This window comes from Balaenoptera musculus, chromosome 9 (genome assembly GCF_009873245.2).
Source record: "Balaenoptera musculus isolate JJ_BM4_2016_0621 chromosome 9, mBalMus1.pri.v3, whole genome shotgun sequence".
Taxonomy (NCBI): domain Eukaryota; kingdom Metazoa; phylum Chordata; class Mammalia; order Artiodactyla; family Balaenopteridae; genus Balaenoptera; species Balaenoptera musculus.
In genome coordinates, this window is record NC_045793.1 from 55,826,773 (window position 1) to 55,848,254 (window position 21,482).

Below are 21,482 nucleotides of genomic sequence, written 5' to 3' on the forward strand. Positions count from 1 at the left end.
ATTCAGAGATCACAAATGTAGAGGCTCATCAAATAACAGGCTGAAAGAGCCTCTATCACTTTGGGGGGAAAAGGAGGATGGGGAACCATAATAGTGATGTCTTGTGTAAGGGGCCAGTTGTGTAGCTCCAGACACACAACTTTTACCCACATCTGTTACTTCTGAAGAGCCAAAGTTGTGCATTTTATATGAAATCCTCCGATTTTTAAATACTTCATAAATATCTAAGACATTGCACAGCCAAACAAACCAAGTCCGTGGGTTGGATTTGACTCTGCTGTAAACCCACGTATGGTTGAGAACATCTTCTTCCTCTTCTCATTGCTACCACCTTATTGTTTATGAACTTATCTCATGCTGGGTAAAAGTGTTAGGATGTAATTTTAGTTTCTGATATGAGGTTTTAGAAATAAATTACAGTTTCAAACACATTTTTTACCATCTTTCCATAATCTGAAATATGAGTGGAGATAAATAAAATAATGCCTTTTTACTTATAGCATTGTATATAGCATTTCACCTACTTATGAAAGGAAAACTCCTAATAACCTTGTAAGATGTTTCTTTGCTTCTTTTTAAAAGCAAAGATGTTTCTTTGCTTCTTTGCTTCAGTGAAATATATAGCCTCAGTGTGTTTGTCAGTTATTACAAAACTGAGAGTGGATTTATTCTGATCAACATATCCAGGCTGAACTAAACACATTATAATAAGATAACCAATCCACAGCAGAGTGCAATCCTAAGAACTTGCATTGCTGGCGGCGATTTATGGAAGATCATTTAAGGATTTTATTTTTCTTGTTCATGCATACATTATTCAAGCTGCACTTAATAGGCATCTTCTATAAACTCAGCACTGCATTGAGTGCTATGAGCACAGCAGGAGTGAGAGCAAATCATATTGTGAGTGGGGGATACAGACAGGTGGAGGTAGGTCATCAGGTAATTGTAACACTGGGACAGGACAACTCACGGTGCTCAGGGACTGATAGAAAATATGTCTAACTTGAGCTTGGGGTCAGCAGAGACTTCCAAAGGAAATGATAGCTAAGTTAAGATCTGAAGAGTTGGTAGGGATGTCTGAGGCTCAGACGCTATGGGGGAGGGAGCAGAAGAGCCAACACCCCAGAGGTCTGAGAGGAAGTGGTGAATTGGAGATCTGGAAGAAGCGCTGTGTAGCTGGAGTTCACAGTGTGGAGGGAGTTGGAGCAGCTGGGGGCGTGGGGAGCTCCATCAAGAGCCCTATTGCGCAGGTCCTTGGCAGTCCTGTTAAGCAGCCGTTGAAAGATTTCAAGAAGAGAAGTGACTTGATCAGATAAAGGCGATTTTAAAACGCCAATTTGAACAGCAGTTCTCCCCCCGCTTTCTTCTTTAGTTACTCTCTTTTGAAACCTCTTTAGTCCAGGTGGTGTTGCTACAAGTGAAGAGTTGTGCAGATATGTCTGTCATGTCTGATGTTCTTCTAGTCTTCTTAGCTTCAGGTTTTTCTGCCCCCAACACCTGGAAAGATACGAAGATAAAGGGAAACCACAATCACAGCAAAACACTAGGAATGAAGAGGAGAAAACCAAGACAATGAGAGTGGATAATGCTTACTTTGACAGAAACAGAATCCTCTTGTATCAGGAGTCAGGGGGCCAGGGTTTGAATCCTATGGCCAAACTTCTGTGTATTATTATAATTTCCTCAATTGTCAAATGAAGGGTTGGATTTAGATGCTTTTGAAGATGACACTCACTTTGAAATTCTATGAGGACTGTTTGAATTGTGCGTGATGATTCAGTCACCCTGTGTTAAGTCAAACAGAGATGTCTTTAATGCACTAAGATTTTATATATGTGTGTATGTATGTGCTTGTGTATGATGTATGTGAAACAAGATGAAGTTTTATTAAAAAGGGAAATGTGGGTCAAAGGAGGTAGAATACATTTGAGAAAATGGCAATCACGCTAATCATGGGCGGATGTGCTCCATAGTCCTCAGGAGTTGCCTTCATGTATGGAAAGGCAGGTTGTATGAGCGGGAGCTATTGTTGGTACCAGTCACAAGTGTACACCTTGAAGAGACACTAAAAAAACCCCTCCACAGTCACAACATTTGAGGCTCAAATGTTGAGCCCACCTTGATAAATGCAGGGCCAAATTATCCCTTCCCCGAGTTCCTCTGGCTGGTGGTGGTGGAGACAGAGATACAAATTTCCTAGAAAATTTGACACCATAGTACTATTTTTCTTTCCCTTTGTCATTTTCTTGCATGGCTTTTTTTTTTTTTTTTTTTAACTATAGTGACAGTCTGAAGTTACCTTGCTAATTTAGAAACATAAAATATATCATGTACAACTTGTCTTTTTTTTTTTTTAATTATTTATTTATTTATGGCTGTGTTGGGTCTTCGTTTCTGTGCGAGGGTTTTCTCTAGTTGTGGCAAGCGGGGGCCACTCTTCATCGCGGTGCGCCGGCCTCTCACTATCGCGGCCTCTCTTGTTGCGAAGCACAGGCTCCAGACGCGCAGGCTCAGCAATTGTGGGTCACGGGCCTAATCGCTCCGCGGCATGTGGGATCTTCCCAGACCAGGGCTCGAACCCGTGTCCCTTGCATTGGCAGGCAGATTCTCAACCACTGCGCCACCAGGGAAGCCGAACTTACTTGTCTTTTACTTGACTCGTATAGTTATCACAGTGGTTAGTGTTTTATCTTAAGCACCTGTGATACATTGCATGAAATCTAGTACTTCTAAGATGTTGCCAGTTTCTGACAAGTAGATAGTGACTTTAAAAAGATGACTCTAAAAAAAATTCTAGAAGTTACTATTTTTGTACTGAAGTGACTTCCCTAGTGTAGAAGAGACTTAGAAAGTTCTTGTTTTCAGAAAAGTTTGGGAACTGCTCCCCAGACTCATTAAATACCATTTTGCATAAACAGTTTTATTATCATCATCATAGGATTCTGAATACTGAACACTTAAGATGTCACTGTACCTTTTATAGGTATGTTTGTTTTCCTGTCTTGTTTTCATGTATTTCCAAATATGGAAAAGTCTCCTTCAAATGCTGCCATAGCCGAGGTTATGTGAAACAGGAGAGCAGTGAGAGCTCTCAGAGATGGTGTTTGCCAGTCCTGCCTCCGTGCAGTTGGAAGGCAATTCCTGAATGAATCCTTAATTGCTTTTCTTAAGTACCTTGTAAAACTCCTGAACATGTAAGTGGTGCTGGAGTCGGCCAAGTGTTGTGTCATTAGCAGCTGAGCATTATCGGACAGTGAGCAGGAGGGAGCACTGATGGGAGGGAAGCAATCCGGGACTCGTTGTGTTAGCGACCTTCCCAGAAGTGGCAGAGCTCACTTTGCTGAGTTGAACTTGGGTTCCCACCTGGGCCACCACTGATTACAGGCCGCATGAAGGAATTCAAGGCTTCGTCCAGGCCTAGGGACAGCTGGCTCAGTTCTGTCCTGGGGAGGCAGAAGTGAAGGTGACGTGACTGCCTGAAGGTGAACAAATTCTGTGAGAAACATGGTGCTCTGGGGCTGTGCACTTTCCACTGAGTTATGCTCTCATTTGTCATTTTTATAGCTTTGACTTTGTTATTCAGTCAAATGAAGTGGTATTATGTTTGAAATTTCAAGTCAGGGGATATTCAAGGGTAGGAATTAACCCCAACCAAGATTCATATTCATTTTTTAGTCTTTCACTTCTCTTCCTTTTTTGCTCATAATCTGTTTACAGTATCTCCAGACCTGCTGATTGTATCTGTTTATCAAAGCACTGGTTCTGAGGCAGTATGTATTGCAAACATTTTACATAAAACTTTACTCTTTCACAGATTTTAGAAATTGCTGTGGGATTGAAAAGGTCTTATAACCATGACCTTAACATTTTATTCATGTTGCAATTATGAGCTCACAGTTTTGGGGTTTTTGAAATGCAGGAGAAAATCCGCACACATCAAAATACCATCAAATTTTCAGAGTAAAGAATTCTGTCTTCTAGCCCAAGACTGTATATTTTTCAGTGGAATCTATCTCAGTGGCTGTGTGCGTGTGTGTGTGTGTGTGTGTGTGTGTGTGTGTGTGAGAGAGAGAGAGACACACAGAGAGACAGAGACAGAAGTAGATACTAGGTAAATGAAATGATTGATTGAATTGTTGTTTCTATTGATTTGCTTGTGGAACAGTGAGTAAATTGCAGTGTAACTAAGTGTGTAAACAGACACACACACTCACTAAGTATGTTACCCATTCCTATATATCAAAACCATAACAAAACAGTGATTTTCAAACTTTAGGATACGTAAGGATTGAATAGAAAGCTTGGTGGAAACACAGCATATAAGTTTCATGGGAACAAAAGTTTTGTCTGTGTTTCTCCTGTGCTTAGTGATTGGCACATAGTAGATATTAAATATTTGTTGGATGATTCTTGGGCCCCACCCCCATCTATTTGGATTTGGTAGGTTTGGGATAGGACCTGATGCATTGGCATTGATATCAGGCCCATCAGTTGACTTTGATGTGGGTGGTTGAAGGACCACACTTTGAGAAGCACCTCGTGGTGGGCCTGTGGCTGTGGCTGTGGCTGTGAGGTGGAGGGGGTGGAACCTCCTGTGTCTGCAAAATTACCCTGCTCTGTGGAGGAGCCTGATAGTGATTGAATGGTGTCTTTCAAGGTCAGGCCCTTAGGCACTGGGACTTGCAGCCATGGCAAGGAGTATATTTTCTGATTTTCAACTTATCTTAATTTTTGTAAAAGAATACAATAATAGCTATTCACATAGTTTCATGTAAGGAGAGGTTGTTTAAGTCTAGTCAAACAAAGATAGCTATTATGATATAAATGTTTATTCTTCTTCACCAGAAGACATAAGGGGCTTGGTGCCAAACCACATTATCTTTTTTTAAAAATTATTGCATACTTTGTACTATTCTTACTGACTGTACATGTAACCCACTGTAACTAAGTATAAAATAGTTCAAATAAAGTAAATTGCCTAACAGCTTTTCAACCTAGTTTTTACAGCCAGACAAAAAACAGCTCTTGTGTTGTCAAGTCTTCCAGTAACCCTTGGCTCCTAAATGGTCTCTTTCCTGCCTAAAGATAGTCCATGGAGCATAGCTACCACTATCTCCAACCCTGTTGCTTGGCAAGATGTGTTTCTGCTGAAGTTTTTAGTGAGATGTTTACATTTGAGAAGAACCACATCTCACATTCATGTACTACCTACATATGTGTGGATCTTTCCACTGGCAAATCGGAACAAGATTAGCTAGAGCATGGAAAGGCAGCTTGTGGCTCATTACAGGTTCAACTGGGAGTAATTGGAGACAAAACTAGGAATCTTTTGCAATGAGTAAATTAATCTTAATGCGGGGAAGTAACCATTTAGACAAGAAATGGTTTCAACATTTTTGATTAACATGTGACATGAGTGCAAATTAGAGGCTGACACGGGGCGTGTCATGTTCCAGGACAGGAAAATAGACCCTAATAATGCAAGGATTTGCACCAATACCTTCATGAAGAGGGATTAGTGGTGAAGGATCACACTGTAGTTATAATGATTCATTATTGTAGCTGCACATTAATTGTGTAGTTAAACATCAGTGTACCTTTTATAGTGTTATTTCAGTTCTCTTTAGCCAATCCACTCTAATAAAGAACTTTTCCAGGTATCTCTTTTATTATAAAAGGAATATATCTTTATCATAAACAATTCAAATGATATAGAAAGGTACTCATACAAAATTAAATTGTTTCTATATCCCTCGCCTCATCTATAACCATAGTTTGATGAACAGATTCTTCCTTTTTTTTTTTTTCTTTCTATTCAGAGTCAATTCTTGGCTGATTAATTGGTTTGAATATTAACAGTGGGAAGAGTAACCATGCATTTGTGAAGAAGTTAAAATTGCTTTGAACCAGGTAAACTCTATTAGGTTGAACCACTCAAAATTGCTGTGTTAGTTAGGTCAAAAATGTCAAATATTGGCAGTTTCACGTGGTTAAGCTATACTGTTAGAGGAACCTGTGCTTTGAGTGGTTTAGCAAGCTGTCAGTGTGGTCCTGTGAGGCTGCAACATGGAAATAGCCCCCAGCTGACTGATCTTTGCCAGTAGTCAAGTGGTGGATGCACAGGGAGGGATGGCAGAGGGGCTGGCTGAGGCTGTAATTCCAATACCACATTTCAGGTCTGTGATGGGGAAATTAGGAGGGGAGCAGAGCAGGGGGGATACGCAGTGAGACTGAAGTTCTGTCCATCCTCAAATAGAAAACCTCAGCTACGGAGCAAGTAAAAACAGTAGACTTTGTGGTGGATAGAAAACAAGTTATGTGATATGTATAAAGTATTCCTAACCTTTTGTATTATCTTTCCACATTTGGATAGCATGTGGTGAACAAAAAACATGTCTCTAAATCCTTAATGTGATTTTAGCTAAGTTAAGTTTATTCGACATCACATGTGGTTTAACCTTGTGTTTTGGATTAGTTGTGACCTCTTTCCCCATAACAAAGAGTTGATTTTGTATGTATGTGTGTAAAAGTATAAAAAGTAAAAATGGAGTCAAAGATACGATTCCATTTTTTAACCTGATTCTCTTACCTTTTCATTTATTAGTTTATGGTTGTGTGTGTGTGTGTGTGTGTGTGTGTGTGTGTTTATCAGATCAGATCTCATGTAGGGGAAGGTCCAGAACTGTGTAGAACTACAGCATTTCTCCTATTATGTAGCCACAGTGGGCCACACACCTTCTGGAACCATGCCTAAGTTAACCTGGAGCTGCATATTGGTTTTCAGGGCAGGCACGAGTGCCTTTCTCTGTCTAGATCACCTCCTCATCACAGACACAGTTAAATAAGCACTTTTGTCTTTCTCTGTTTATTTTGTTGTTGCTGTTCACCCCCTTGTTTTTCCCATTCAGAATATTTTCGCTATGAAAATATTCAGAATCCACTGACAAGTAAGTGAGAAGTAGAACTTATTGAAATAAGTAAAAAGATAAATTTGGAGTTTGGTATTAACATATACACACTACTGTATATTATATTGATAGATAAACCACAAGGATCTACTGTATAGCACAGAGAACTATACTCAATATCTTGTAATAACTTATAAGGGAAAAGAATATGAAAAAGAATGTATAACACACACATATATGTATAACTGAATCACTTCACTGTACACTTGAAACTAACACAACATCGTAAATTAACTATACTTCAATTAAAAAAAGAAAGTATACTATTATTTCTAGTATAAAGTGAATTTCGGCAGCCTTAGAGCTATCTAGCTGTGGACTTCAAGGAAAGGTTTATGTCTGTTGTGGTTGTAGCTTGAAATATGGTTGGCTTCTTGGGTTTAATAGGTAGTAATCTTTGTCTTCTAGAAAAATCAAGTAGCAGCCCCTCCAGCCCACCCCACTGAAAAAGGACACATAAAAATGATGAGAGGAAAATGTGAATGCACTAGTTCTTTCCAGAGGCTAAAGGGGGAGTGAGCAAGAATGGGTTGTGATTATTTGTGATCTCTCCTTTCCTAGTAGCAGGATGTCAAATAATGACCTAGAAGACCATTTGAAATAGTAAAGAAGGGTTTTGTTTGTTTGTCTTTGTTAACATTGCTTTTTAAAATAACCGCTGCAGTGAAAACGTTATAAAATGAACACACTCTGAATTTTTCTATAACTCAAAATTTATTTTAAGCATGATGAGATTAGCATTTAGAAGAAATTTAACTCTTCCACCTCAGAGTGGAAACCTAGGATGTTTATTCTGAAAGTGGGAGATCAAGGTTTCTATATGCCTTCAGACAGTGGGTGTCTGAATCCTGCTACTAAACTAAGGGAGGACTCCCTTTGTCCTCCTGTCCTACTGGGACTTTGTCAAAGGCAGTTATCTTTATGAGCAACAGTGTTTTTCTGTTTCTGTATTGTTTCGACATCACAGCCCCAGAATTATTGTTAGCATTTTTACCCTCACCCTAATTACAAGTCTTTTATGTCATGTACGTTTGTACCTTTTCAAGTCTCACTGGTGAAATGAATTTAAAATGTTTGCCATATGTTTGCTTAAAACTTGTGGGGAAACGAAGCGTGCTAGAATGACTAACGCCAGCGTTACAGGATTTGTTTTGTATGTAAACGATGAGAAAATAACGTGGTATATTTGAGATATTATTAGGATTACATGGAGTAGTATTTTGACAGTGCTTGTCTTGAAAAGGGAGACATACTGACTCTAGGACTTGTAGGTGTTAATCACTGGACCGACTTGGCAGCCCAGGAGACTCACTTGCCTTGGTAACAGCAGGAGTGACAGTATCTCGCACCTGGCTTGGAGCAGCGGCTGTTGCCTTGGCAGCCTCCAAGTTAGTCAGGTCTGTCACCTACCCTCATGTTGGTAGATATTGTGGTTGGTTTTCTGCCCTTCAATGTCATTTTTCTGCCATCAGCTTTGAAATTAGTGGCTTTAGCCTTTTCCAAATACAAATTCGTTATGTTAATCTCAAAAGAAAAAGCGCTTATTTTCAAACACAGTTCTTGGTAGTTATTTAACTGATAGTGTGGTTTTAAAAGTGTATGTAAATATAGTTAGAAATCTAAAATCTGTAATAATTGAGAGTTAATAGAATGAAATATGGAGGCTTTGAGTCTTCATGTAGAAATGGTCAAAAATGTCATGTAAAAAATGACATGACTTTTGTGCTATAATATTGGTCACCATCAGGAAGATGTATTTTTTTTCCCAGGATAAATGATGGCAGAGATTTGATTTTACTGAAATTGTAGGAAAAACACAATGGGAAATGATGGGTGTGAAGATGTTACTTTGAGAAATGAGAAACAGTTTAGGTCTAAATGGTAAGAGAGGAAAGGTGGCAATGGGAGAAAAGTAATAAAAAAAAAAAAGCAACAACAGAAAGGATTCTCTGGGGATAGGATATTCAATGAATTGTAAGCTTCAGTACCTTTTTGGAGTTGTTGCTGGTAAGTATCATCACTGAATTTGACAAACTGAAGGGATAACTGGAAAAATGAAATCAGACAGGATTACAAAAGATATTATATCTTTCCAAAACTTGCCTCACAAAGCTAGGTTCCTTTCATAAACGTAATATTCATTAGGTCCTTGATTCATTTTACCTATGCATATTCCTGCACAGGCTAGGTGTGAAGTACTGTACCTGGCCATCACTTCCAAATACCCTGTTGTGGTTTGAAATCTTGATCTTTGAGGATGAGTCTGCCTCAGAAGACTAGCGTAGGTCCAAGTGTCCTTTTTAAAATTTGAGCACATGTGCAGTTGGTTCCCCAACGGATTAATGATTAATGCCTGGGGATTAGCTATGTAATAAAGCTTTACTTGTTTGAGGCTGACGGTTGAATAATGAAAATATTATTAAATATTTGAATAATTAAAAGAAGGAAGATTGTAAATTATTGGAATTAACAGTACTAAACTCTATCGTACATCTATGTAGTGGTTGTTTCTTCAAAGTTTGTGTACTGTTATTGTTATTTTTAGTAATTATTTTCTCATGAGTGCTAATTTACAAAGCTCAGATAAAATAAATTTGTAGATATTTTTACTATAAGGTTTTTAGTGTGTAAAGCTAACTTGCCCACGGCAGATATATGTGAGGCGGAAGAGAGGGCCTCCTCATGATAGTTAGCTTAGACCTCTCTGGCTTTGGACGACACACTGATGCTGCTGATTCAGTTTCGGAGGAAACACACTTCTTGTTGTCTTCTGGTGTTGGAACCAGCCACACCAAGTATTCTCAGTCTGAATGGCCTTCTCTGGACCAATTAAGTGTTTGTTGAAGTTCATCTTTGGATTAAAGATATATTATATTGTCCTGAAATAGGTTTGCCTGGTGAAGACAGTGGAAACTCATAGCAATAATAACTCTAAAACCAGGAGCTCACATTAATTGGGGTCATACGAGAATGTAACAGTCTACAGGCTTTACCTCTGCCTTCTCTGGGGACTGCCCAGTATAGCCTCTTTGCATGATGATTCCATATCTAAAATACCATTTTATTTCAGTAAAATATTAAACAATCTAGACTTGCTTTTTCTTTTAGTATGTTAAAACATAGATATATCTTTTTATTTTTAGTTTTTAAAATAGACTTTATTTTTTTAGAGCAGTTTTAAGGTTCACAGCAAAATGGAGTGGAAAGTACAGAGAGTTTTCATATACTCCCTTCCCTACCCTCCACCCCAATCCTCCTCTGCTATCAACATGTCTCATCAGAGTGGTACATCTGTTACAAGCGATGAACCTACCTTGACACATGATTATCACCGAAAGTCCAGAGTTTACAGCAGGGTTCATGCTTTGTGTTATAAATCTCTTTTTAAAGAGGTGGTCTTGCAGCATTATTGAGTATCAAGAGTTTGAGGTTTGTCCAGGGCCACCCGTGCTGTTAACTAGGTTCTCAATAAATATTTGATGAATAAATGAGCAGTTACAAGTTCCTGACAGAACACACACAAAAAAATGTGTTTTGTGTTTATTTTTTCTCTTCAGGTTGTATACCAAAAACCAAAATCGAAAACACGGTGCTACTAAAATAATTAACAATGATAGAGGAAGCTTCTGTTCTTTGAGTATTCTACCTGAATGGCCATTGGTGTAGGCCAAAAGAAAAAAAATATAAAAAGATATATCATATGAACACTGATCAAAGTCAAGCTGGAGTGGCTATATTAATATCAGACAAAACGCTTCAGAGTAAAGAAAATTACCAGGGACAAAGAGATGCATTATATATTGGTAAAAGGGGCCAATTCACAAAGAAAACATAACAATCTTAAATGTATATATAGTAAACTACAGAGCTTCCAGGCACACAAAGCAAAAACTGGCAGAACTCAAATAAGAAATTGACAAATTGCCAGTTACAGTTGGGGATGTCAACGTCCCTCTCTCAGTCATTGATAGAACCACTATTCAGAAAATCAGCAAATATATACTGTAGAAGAATTCAATGATACCATCAACCAGCAGGCTCTAATCGTCATTTATAGAACTCTCCATCCAATATCAGCAGAATATATATTTCATACATATGGAGATAAACCATATCCTAGGTAACAAAACAAACCCTAACAAATTTAAAACAATTGAAACCAAACCAAGTATGTTCTCTGACCATAATGGAATCTAACTAAAGATTAATAACAAATAACAGGTGAACTAATTGGAGGTAACTTAATCTAAATGAAAACCTTGTTCCTCTGCCCTTGATTCTGAATTGTTATTGGCTTGGAAAACGAGAAAATAGGTATATTTCTTCTGATGATGTACCAAAATGATAATGAAACAAATCAGTTGCTTGTTACCCATGATAAATTGTCTCTGTCCACTTTATTTTACAGCTTCTCTGTTAAAAGGACTGAAACATGCTAACATAGTGCTGCTTCATGACATTATCCACACCAAGGAGACGCTGACACTTGTGTTTGAATATGTGGTGAGTAAAATGAGAGTTCAGATTTTATAAATATGAATAAAATTCTTATAGTATTATCATAGAGTTTTGTCTTTCGTTAGCTGTACTGAAGTGAGTATTTTATCTGAGTACACGAGACTTGTAATTTTGCATAATTTTGAATGAGATGTATCTTAAAGAAAAATCCAGAAAAAATGTTCAGTTGAATTTTCATCAGATATATTGTTTATAACCTATTTGTTACTAGTATACACTGTAATTTTTAGGTTTATCAAATAGGATTAAACAGCATGATGGTGATCACTCCATCAAAGGAAGTTCACAGGCAACAAAAATTTTTTTTCTTTGGATTTATAACTTGGTTTCTCAAAAGCATCCTTATTTGGATGATTTTTGTGGAGAAAAGCCTGATACTTACAATTTAGACTGCATAGTTTTTCCCCTCGGTTAGTATTTCAGCTATTAATTAAAACTTCCAATTTGCATAGCAGACAATGTAATGATCTTATTGTGTTGAGACTTGGACTTGAACTCATAATTAATCTTTCTCCGTTTCTCTTAGAAAAACATATGGTATTTGTGTAGCACCACTTCAGCATTTAACTGTGGAACCATGAAATGTAACCATGATAATTAACATCCCAATTTTCACAGATGGATCTGAGAACATGTAATTTACAAGATACAAATGACATTGGTAGAGACCTTTATTGAGAAGAATAGCTGTTGGTATTGTGAATGTATTAAGATCCCATTTTGTAATTACCACCCTACTTTTTAACACATTTGAAATAGTGTCCATTTTTCCTTAAAAATATATAATAGAATGAATATTTACAACATTTTTATCTTGCTAATGTCTGCCTATGTCTGTTTGTCATTTGAAAATTGTTGTCTTATGAAGAAGCCATTCATCTTGTCTATTTACATATAAATGATAGATACATTTGAATAATATGGTAATGTGGCTACAAGGACAGCTAGAGCCAAGCAGTTGCATATATTACATGCTACCAAGAATGGATGCAGATTCACACATCAATGCAAATATAATTTCTTTTGTTTAACTGATGGTTTGGGGGTCAATAATGTATTCAGCTGATTTAGAATTGGAATTTTTGTTTCGTATTTGGTAGTATGTCTAGTTGCAATATTTCAGTTAAATCCAGATTTTTCTTAGTATACTTGACTAACTTTTCCACAAAACATTACAAAAGAGATTTCAAAAATATACTTGTTCCCTCTCCCGAAATTGGTTAATTAAATTGAGAGGAAGAAAAATTAGTTTGGCCCCTAAAATCAGTAACATTGAAAGAGAAATGAACAAAAATAATGTGAAAACGTGTCTTTCAAATCTTAAAAGAAAATTAAATATATCTGTGAAGCTAAAAATGTGCATATCAGAGCAGATGTCATTTGATCATTTTATATTCTGTGGAAGTTGCCACATAAAAGGAAAGAAATTCACTGTCCTGCAGTATTTATCAACTGATTAAGACTTACTTTTAAAATTATTCTTCTTTGTGTGAGCGAGATTTCCCTTGGTCCCAGTTCTTGTGGAGACATCCCAGGTCCTCTTCAATAAACCACAAAATAGGGTGCATATATGCAGTACTCTGTGGGCATCTCATGCCTAACTTCTCTGGGGGGGCTAAGGTGTAGATTAACCTGTTCTCTTTTAGAGAATGAGGCACATTGGTGTCATTCATGACTTATGATTGCCCTGCCTTGCCTCTTCTTCCTTTCTCCACTCCACCTTTATTTCTTTGCCTTTCTCATCTCCGCCTTCCTTTGTCTTTTTCTATTTACTTCATCTCCTATCCTTTTGCTCTCTCTAGTGAAGTGCTTTTTGTTGCTACCACTGAAGTTTGTTTGGCTTATTTTAAGTAAAATGTTCCAGTGAATCTCTGAAATCAGAGTTGGGGAGGCGGGAGCAGGGGAGCTCTATGCTGTAGAAATTCCTTACAGAGTCTTCCCAGTTAGAGTGGGGAAGGTGTAGACTCCCTGACAGTATTAACCTGCCTCTGTGGCTATTGCCCAGTACAAAAATAACTTCCCTGAATATTTCCTAAAGTTTCTCTTTTCTTACACTGCTTTTTCATTGCTTGCCTTTTTTTTCCCCCACATATGCCAATATCTCAAGGAAAATTAAGATTCTAACATACTTTAATGGATTAATTTAATCAGATTGTTTTCCTCACAGTATCTAGCAGAAGTAAATTCTCCTCTTTTCTTGCATGTTTCACAACAGTGGGAAGGTGATAGACGTTTCAAAGCATGGCATGCCACGGGAATTAGAGCAGATCTAGTGGAGGGACACAGGGTAGGAAACGGGAGGGCACTTGTGGATTTGAGATGATGAGTGAGGGATCAAAAAGGTAGCTGAAATAATGTTTAAGACAAGTATGACCACAATACTAAAAACCAACTACTAAAATGTATTGAGTTTTATGCTGGGCACTGTGCTGGGGGTTTTACATTCATTTTCGCTTTTGATGTTCTCAACAGTCTTATGGATCTGTGACTGTCACCACCCTACAAAGGAGAAACCTAAGGATTTGGGAGATGAAGTGCTTTTTAGAGTCTTGTGGCATGAAAGATAGACTCAGATCCATCTTACTTTGAATCCTAATTGCAATATTGTGTCTCCTGTTTATGTTCAGCTTTACTTAGGTTGAGCTTTTGGTCAGAAGGGGGAAAGGAAACTTTCTTTTTTTTCTTTCCACAACCTTACCTATTCTGCACTTAAGATGTAACTGTATTTAAATCCTAAATACAGTTAATCTGCTCTATTGTTTAAATAAGTTTTGTAGACTGGTTGAAAACCCAGCCACTTAAAACTTTATTTTAATTATGAAATGTTTTAAGTTTCCATAAAGGAAACTTGTAAGTTGAGTGTCGCCCCATGTATTTCACTGGGATCTACTTAAATACACACACACACACACACACACACACACACACACAGAATCTTGTTATTTAGCAAGCCCTAAAATCAGTGTCAAACACTTTAATCTACAGTTTCCCAAACTTAATGATGATATTGCCATATTTAAAAATTGTTAACGTCAAAGTTATTTTCTGAAAAATGTTGATTTTGTAGTTCCATGTAATTAACAGCATATTTTTTGAGGGAGGGGACTGAGTATGTTAAACAGTATAAGAAAATTCATACCTCATACCCATGAAAACCCTAGATATGCAGGAAAAGTAACATAATTTAAGATTCATTAGGCACTATTGAATTTTTCCTTTGGACTTTAGAATTAATTAAGTATTCAAGCGTTTTTTGAGGTACCTATGTAATTTGGGTTCCACAATGTAAGAGATTCTTATTTATGATAGTGTACACACTGTATAAATATATTTCTGTTTTTTTGCTTTAAAAGAGAACTCTAAGCCTGGCTGCTTTATATTATTGCCATGAATGACATTTTAGGTTACATAAAAGCCTTCTGAAGGCCAGAATAATGAAATAAGTGATGAGAAGTTATTGATGTGAAAGAATATTCGAGGAAATGACTTTGGAGGTCACTATTAAAGTGATTCAGTGTATAATAGGATATTGTCAGTGTAGGCTATCTCTTAAGTACTGGGTAAAACTCCTGAAACATCTGAAATTTAGTTTCTTATACACTTTCAAAACGTGTAGATATAGTGGTCTGCAAGCTGCAAGGCTGACACACACTGGGAAACGTGCCCCCAAGCTGCTCCTGGCTCGTTGGTGTAACCTGTGGGCCCTCGTGATGGGTGCTCTTTTGGGTACTTCCTTTCTCCAGTTGTTGTCAAATGTGAAGGAGTATCTTTATCCAAGCAGTGGCTCTATTAGCTTGAAAAGGTATGTGGTTTCATAATGGTCTAAAATATTATTATAGCCATCTTTTTTTCCTGCCTGGGTTTGAGACATGGAAGAGAAATATAAAAAATGTGAAAATGCTAGCAAATTTTTTTTTCTACTTAAACAAAAAGTTAAGCAATTTAGTTTTTATTTTTTGCCAAAGACAAATAAGTGCCACATTACTCTGCTTATTAACACCATGCTGAAAAATCTAAAACAGATTCTGTAAGTGGAAATAAGAATATTAATAGTAAACATGATTATGTAAATATATATTACCATTAGTTAAAGTGCATAACGATTCTGTTCTGTTTTAAATTGCATGAGAGCAAAGTGTGTGTAGCAGCATTTTTCATTACATATTTAATAATTTGTATCAATATAAGAAGAAAAGCAACAAACTTATAACTGATCATGATTATTTGGAGCAATCATTTTATTTCTTCTACTGTGAAGTATTCCAAGCTAATGTGCACCGTTACGTAATACAAAAATCTATATTCCACATGAAAAAAAACTGTGTCACCAAAAGTCATATGAAGGGATTTATGAATCACCAAAAATCACATAAGGTATTTTTTTTCTTTTTTTTCTTTTTTTTCACATAATATGTTTTTATAGTGTTTTACATTCTACAAAGCACTCTCTCATAAATGCTATTCCATTAGATTCCATCTTTAGCCCTATGAAGTACATAAGGCAAGTGTTTTTGTTATCCAGTTTTTTTATACTTGATGAGGAAAAAGAATGCTTAGAGAAATTAAGATTTACTAAATCACTTGGTTAAGTTGAAAGGGTAAAGATAAGACTTTAGCCCAAGTCTGCTGTGCCTAAAATTCCTCATTACTCCATTTCACCCTGCAGCCTGCTGGTGTTAACCATCTTCATAGTTTTATTTGATGGCCTGAGGTATGTGTGATGCTGGATATGGGACTGGCAGCTGGAAGTTATGTTCTGTCTTTTCACCGTGCCACACAATTTACCTAATTATTTGGTTTCTATGCCTCATACATTTTGATTTCTAAATCTACGAAGAATGCTTTAATTTGCATGATTTTATACCACATCTGTTCTCAAAAACTGTAGCTTTCCATCAGTATTCTGGTTTCCAGATTAAACTATCCTGAGGCAATTGAAAAGTTTTCTGCTTTCCTATGAGATGAGATATATGTGCACACGTGCATGCACGTACAGCTTTAAATGACGGTGATCAGGGAAGGCCTCACTGAGAAGGTGAGAGGTATTTAGGTAACAATCTGAGGGAGGTGTAGGAGGAAGAAATATATTCAAGGCAAGAACATTCCAGATAGAAGACTTATGTGAGGAGCAGCAGGGCTCCTGTGCTGGAATGGAGCAGGCAAGGAGGACAGGAGGAGGAGACAAAATCCAAGACACAGTGGGGTCCAGATTGTGTCGGGCCTTGTAAAGTATTATTCTGATGAACTTTTCTTTTGCTCAGAACGAGATGGGGAACCACTAAAGGATGCTGAGCAGAGAAATGATCTGATCTGGCTTATATTTTAATTGAATCTCTCTGGCTGCTTTCTCAAGAATAGATTGAAGATGGGCAAGTTCTGAAACAGAGAGACCAGTTAGGAGGCTGTCACAGTTGTCTAAGCGTGGGATGGTGTCAGCAGTGGAGGTTGTGAGAAGTGGTTGGATTCTAGATGTATTTCTAAGGTTGAGCTGATAGCATTTGATGTGGCATTTGAGAAATGAAGAAGAGTCAGGGATGATCCCAAGCTGTTTTGGCTGAAACAACTGTAACAGTGGAGCTGCTGTGACAAGGAGAGATGAGGCAGACTGCAGGAAGATGCAACTCAGCCTTGAAGGGGTTAACTTCGAGATGCCTATTATATATGCAAGTGAAGATGTCACAAGGCAGTTAGACATGTGGGTCTGGGATTTAGGAGAGAGGTCCAACGTAGAGATTTGGAAGTTGTCTGGGTCATAGAAAATATTTAACAAGGGGATTAGATGAGATCACCAGGTATGGTCATTGTTACCTTGGTGGCTCTAAATGAACCATGCCTTTGGATAGTCACACCCTTGTGTAGTCCCTGCCCCTTAATTAAGGCTGGGCTTGTGACTTGCTCTAACCGATGAAAGAGCCTGGTAGAAGGAACACTCTGCCAGTGGTGGTCCTGACAGCTTCTGTTTTGCACTCTTAAGCATCCTGATCAGCCATGTTAGAATTCCAGTTGTCCTGCTGGATGGACCGTGGGGAGAGGCCCTGGATTGCATGGAGGAGAACTGAGAACCCAGAAGACAGTGTGAAGTTAGTTAGGCCTGAGACATAGGACCCCAACCAAGCCATTTGCCCAGCCAGGCTAGTGCCAGACATGTGACTGAAGAAGGCTTCTTGGGTAGGGGTAAGGGGCAGATTCCAGTCTCACAGACATCACATGGAACCAAGATGGATTGTCCCCTGCTATGCCTTTTCTGAATTTTCAACCCAAGAATTGTCAGAGATAATATAACGGTGGTTGTTTTAAGCCACGAAGTTTTGGGTTAGTTTCTTGTCCAGCAATCAATAACTAAAACACTGTATGAACAAATGAACACAGAAATGGAAGAGAGTTTCGTGGACTGAACACTGGGGCACTTCAACATTCAGCATAACATTAAGGCACTTCGAAGTGATGAGGAACACCAACAGAGGATACTGAGAAGGAAACACCTGTAAGAAAGGAGATTATTTATGAACCCAGATAAAACTATTTCACCTGAGACTCTGAGCTAGATAGACTGGGGTTTCACAAGAGCAGAGGCTGCCTCTCCAGTGCCTAGCAGACTGTCTGGCACATAGTAGCTGCTTAGCCAGTAATTTTTATATGAGTGAATGAGTGACATTTGAAGCAGGAAGGGCAAGAGACTCTAACGGTTTTACTACTTCATGCGAACAACCTAGGGAAAGCAGAACTACTTAATTCATATTTAAACTTTTTTTCTTTATTTTTCTATTTATCTATATTCCATCTTTAGCTTCTATTTATAGTCTTTATTTTTTCTCTCAAAACAATTCTCTTCCAAGCAGAAGATTTAGAGCAAATCTGACTCCATAACGGGTAGAGCAGACCACAGACAATGGGGTAGTCAGAAACCACCTAGTTGTGTCTAAGGAATTAAAGTGGCTGGCTGCTGTGAAAAATGTACCAGTCAGAGTTCTCTATTTCAAGCAGCAGACATCCTCTTTAGCTGAATTAATCTGAAAAGTTTATCAAGAGGTTAACGTGTGGCTGACAGACCTGCTGAGAAGACTTTAAAAACGGGCAGGAACAGTGTGAGGCTGGAGAGCCAGACCCAGAACCAATATCGTGCGTGGACCTGCCCACTGCACATCCTGCTGCCCCCAGGACTGTTGGCTGCAGACATTGTCTCTTACTTGACTGGCATGGCTGCCCTGGGTGACCGGATGTTATTACCTCCACTGATGATGTCAAAATGGTGTCAACATTCTCCCTGCTTCTTTGGGTTGTTAGCTCCTAATGCTAAGTGAGGGTTGGTTGTGTTTGGTTAGCTGACACTAGGTCCCACGCCCATGTTTTGACTGCACAGGCCCCTGAGAAGGTGAGTGTCTGGCCTTTTGACTTTTGTAACGACGGTTTGGCCTTGCCTCCCACCAAAATTCATAAAGCAGGGGATTTTCCCAATATAGGGAATAATTTCAGATATAGGACATGCTTTCCTTAGTTCCCTGCTCTTCCCAATCCCCCCTTCCTCCAAAAAAAAGCCACACTCATAAACATCTACTACAATGAGTTCATTATGTAGTTCCAGATAAATTACATCTAGAATGTGAAAAGAAAACCATTGCATATAATCTTTGAGAAACCATCAAGAATGAAGGTTATATAAGTAATGCTGGTTTTTAAAAGGTGGTAGGGAACACACCTCTGAATCTGTAGACATGTAAGCTTACTGTAGAACATTAGTGAAATTCAGAAAAAGATATTTAGACATTCAAGTCTAATCATTCCCTTTTAATAAGAAACAGTGTTATTTCTTATTTCAGCAAAGGTTGCGACAGGGACTCTCATGAGATCCTTATCAACATAAAATTGAAATTCAGTTGTTAGAAGATTATTCTTTCAGTTTATTGCTGGTTGAACAACTTCACGCAAAGCCTATTGATTAATGAATCGACATTGGGATGGAGAAAAGTCTATCGGTGTATGCTGGAGGGCATTGTCCTTGACCTTATCCTATTTATATCTTTATTAATGACTCAGATGAAGACATTGAGATGATGTGCTTGACCTATTTGTGTTGTCGCTGGGAGCCATAATTAACACTTGGGGTGATGGAATCAGGGGTCAAAAAAGATGTGGTGAAATGACGAGCAGAACCTACAAGGTGAATTGCTGTGGGGATAAGTAAAACAGTGTATTTGGTTTAAAAAAAAAAAAAGGCAGCCCAACCTAATAGAGAAAAACAGGGTGCAGGGACTTCCCTGGTGGTCCAGTGGTTAAGACTTCACCTTCCAATGCAGGGGGTGTGGGTTCGATCCCTGGTCAGGGAGCTAAGAACCCACATGCCTCGTGGACAAAAAACCGAAACATAAAAAAAAAAAAGAAGCAATATTGTAACAAATTCAATAAAGACTTTAAAAATGGTCCACATCAAAAAAAAAAGGGGAAAAAAAAAAGGGAAAAACAGGGGGGAGGAAAGTTAACTTAAAAACAGTTTATGTGAAAAAGACTAGTAATTTCTTTGGCTCAAAGAACTGAAGCAAACAGGAGAGTGCACCTAGAAGGGCATGCGAACGGATACAACATGGAACCAGTAAAGGTGCCAGCAAGACTTACTCAGGAGAATTGAAGCCATACTGAAGAGCATAGAGAAAAGGTAACATAAATATTCCAGAGAGGATAAGGAAGCCACGTGTGAGAGTTCTGGAGAGGCTAGTTTTGATTTAATCCTGGGAACAATGTTCAAATGTTTTGTGTTACTCATAAATTAAGTTCAGTGCCTTGTGTAATGAACACCTTATCACTAAGAGCATTCAGTAGAGGATAAGTGGATTTCCATCAGAAATATTGTAGAGAGGGTTCCTAACCTGTACTCTATGCAAGGGATTGAAATATGTAATTTAGATGTTATGTCATATAGTGCCAACTGAAACCGTGAAGTGGGTATAAGGTCCCTCCATTTTGCAGATGAGGAAATTCAGGCTTAGATGTTCAGTACTCCATGCATGCCCTTTCCAGTGGCTGCATCATTTCATCTCCTGTGTCAAGTGTGAATCTGGGTAGCTCCAAGTTTACATAGCAAAGGGCTGCCCAAATTTTTGCACTGTTATTTAAACTCGTCCCATTTGGCATAATTTTTGGAAGCAGAAACACAACTTGTTATGGTCATTCGCTTAATCATTCATTCATTTTTTTTTTTCCTCCGACATATGTGGACTGTCTTCTCTGTGCCAGGGACTATCCTTAAGCTAAGCTCTAGGGATACAAATATATAGCCCTGACTTTTAACGAGGTTGAAATCTGGTGGAGGACTGTGATCTTAGACTAGATAATCTCCATGTGCCATTTGAGTTATAAGTCGCTGTCATAGATCTTCATGTGTCGTGGGCTAGAACATATTTGTGTTTTAGTGACAACAATAGGAAAACTGGATTTGACTCATGGACTTTTCTTTATGGAAGACTTTCAAGGATGTTTTAGTTTCATATATGGAGAACTAGTTATGCAGTGTAATACTATGATCTTATATTCTGAAGGGGTGGGTTGCCATGCAGAACCAAGTATTGCAAGTGAACAGATGTAAACGTTGTGGATGACAGAACGTGCAGGCAGCTAAAGATAAAAGAATTCTGAACCATAAGGAGAAATTAAAGAAATGAAAAAAAAACAAGCCAGCTTTCAATCAGTGCTCTGTTATGAATGTCTTATTTCTCTAATTGGTAGGACAAAGTCAATTATCTTCTTTTCTATCCTTTTCCCTAGCGGCTTTTTCTCATCTAATAGGGAGTCATGGTCTCCTTTAGTCACTTTCAGCTGTGTTTCTTCACTATCATGTTGGGTGCTGAGATTTTAGTGTATTTTTTTCTGTTTACATCATACCTATCTTCTCTGTGTTCTAGTTTTATTTCATATGGTTGCCATCCCTTATTCGGAGGTCCTGATTACAGTTCAGTATTTTAATCCACATGATTTAAGATGGAAGCGTGTCTGATCTTTAAC

General features: G+C 38.1%; 1 protein-coding gene across 2 annotated transcripts in view; it reads left to right on the plus strand.

Annotated features, from left to right (window-relative positions):
* CDK14 (cyclin dependent kinase 14) overlaps positions 1-21,482 on the plus strand; it is a 567,294-nt gene that overhangs the window by 235,062 nt on the left and 310,750 nt on the right. For both annotated transcript variants that reach the window (XM_036862811.1, XM_036862812.1), the window contains one exon: positions 11,380-11,474. In XM_036862811.1, coding sequence (XP_036718706.1) covers positions 11,380-11,474 — 95 coding nt within the window. The remainder of the gene's footprint in view (positions 1-11,379; positions 11,475-21,482) is intronic.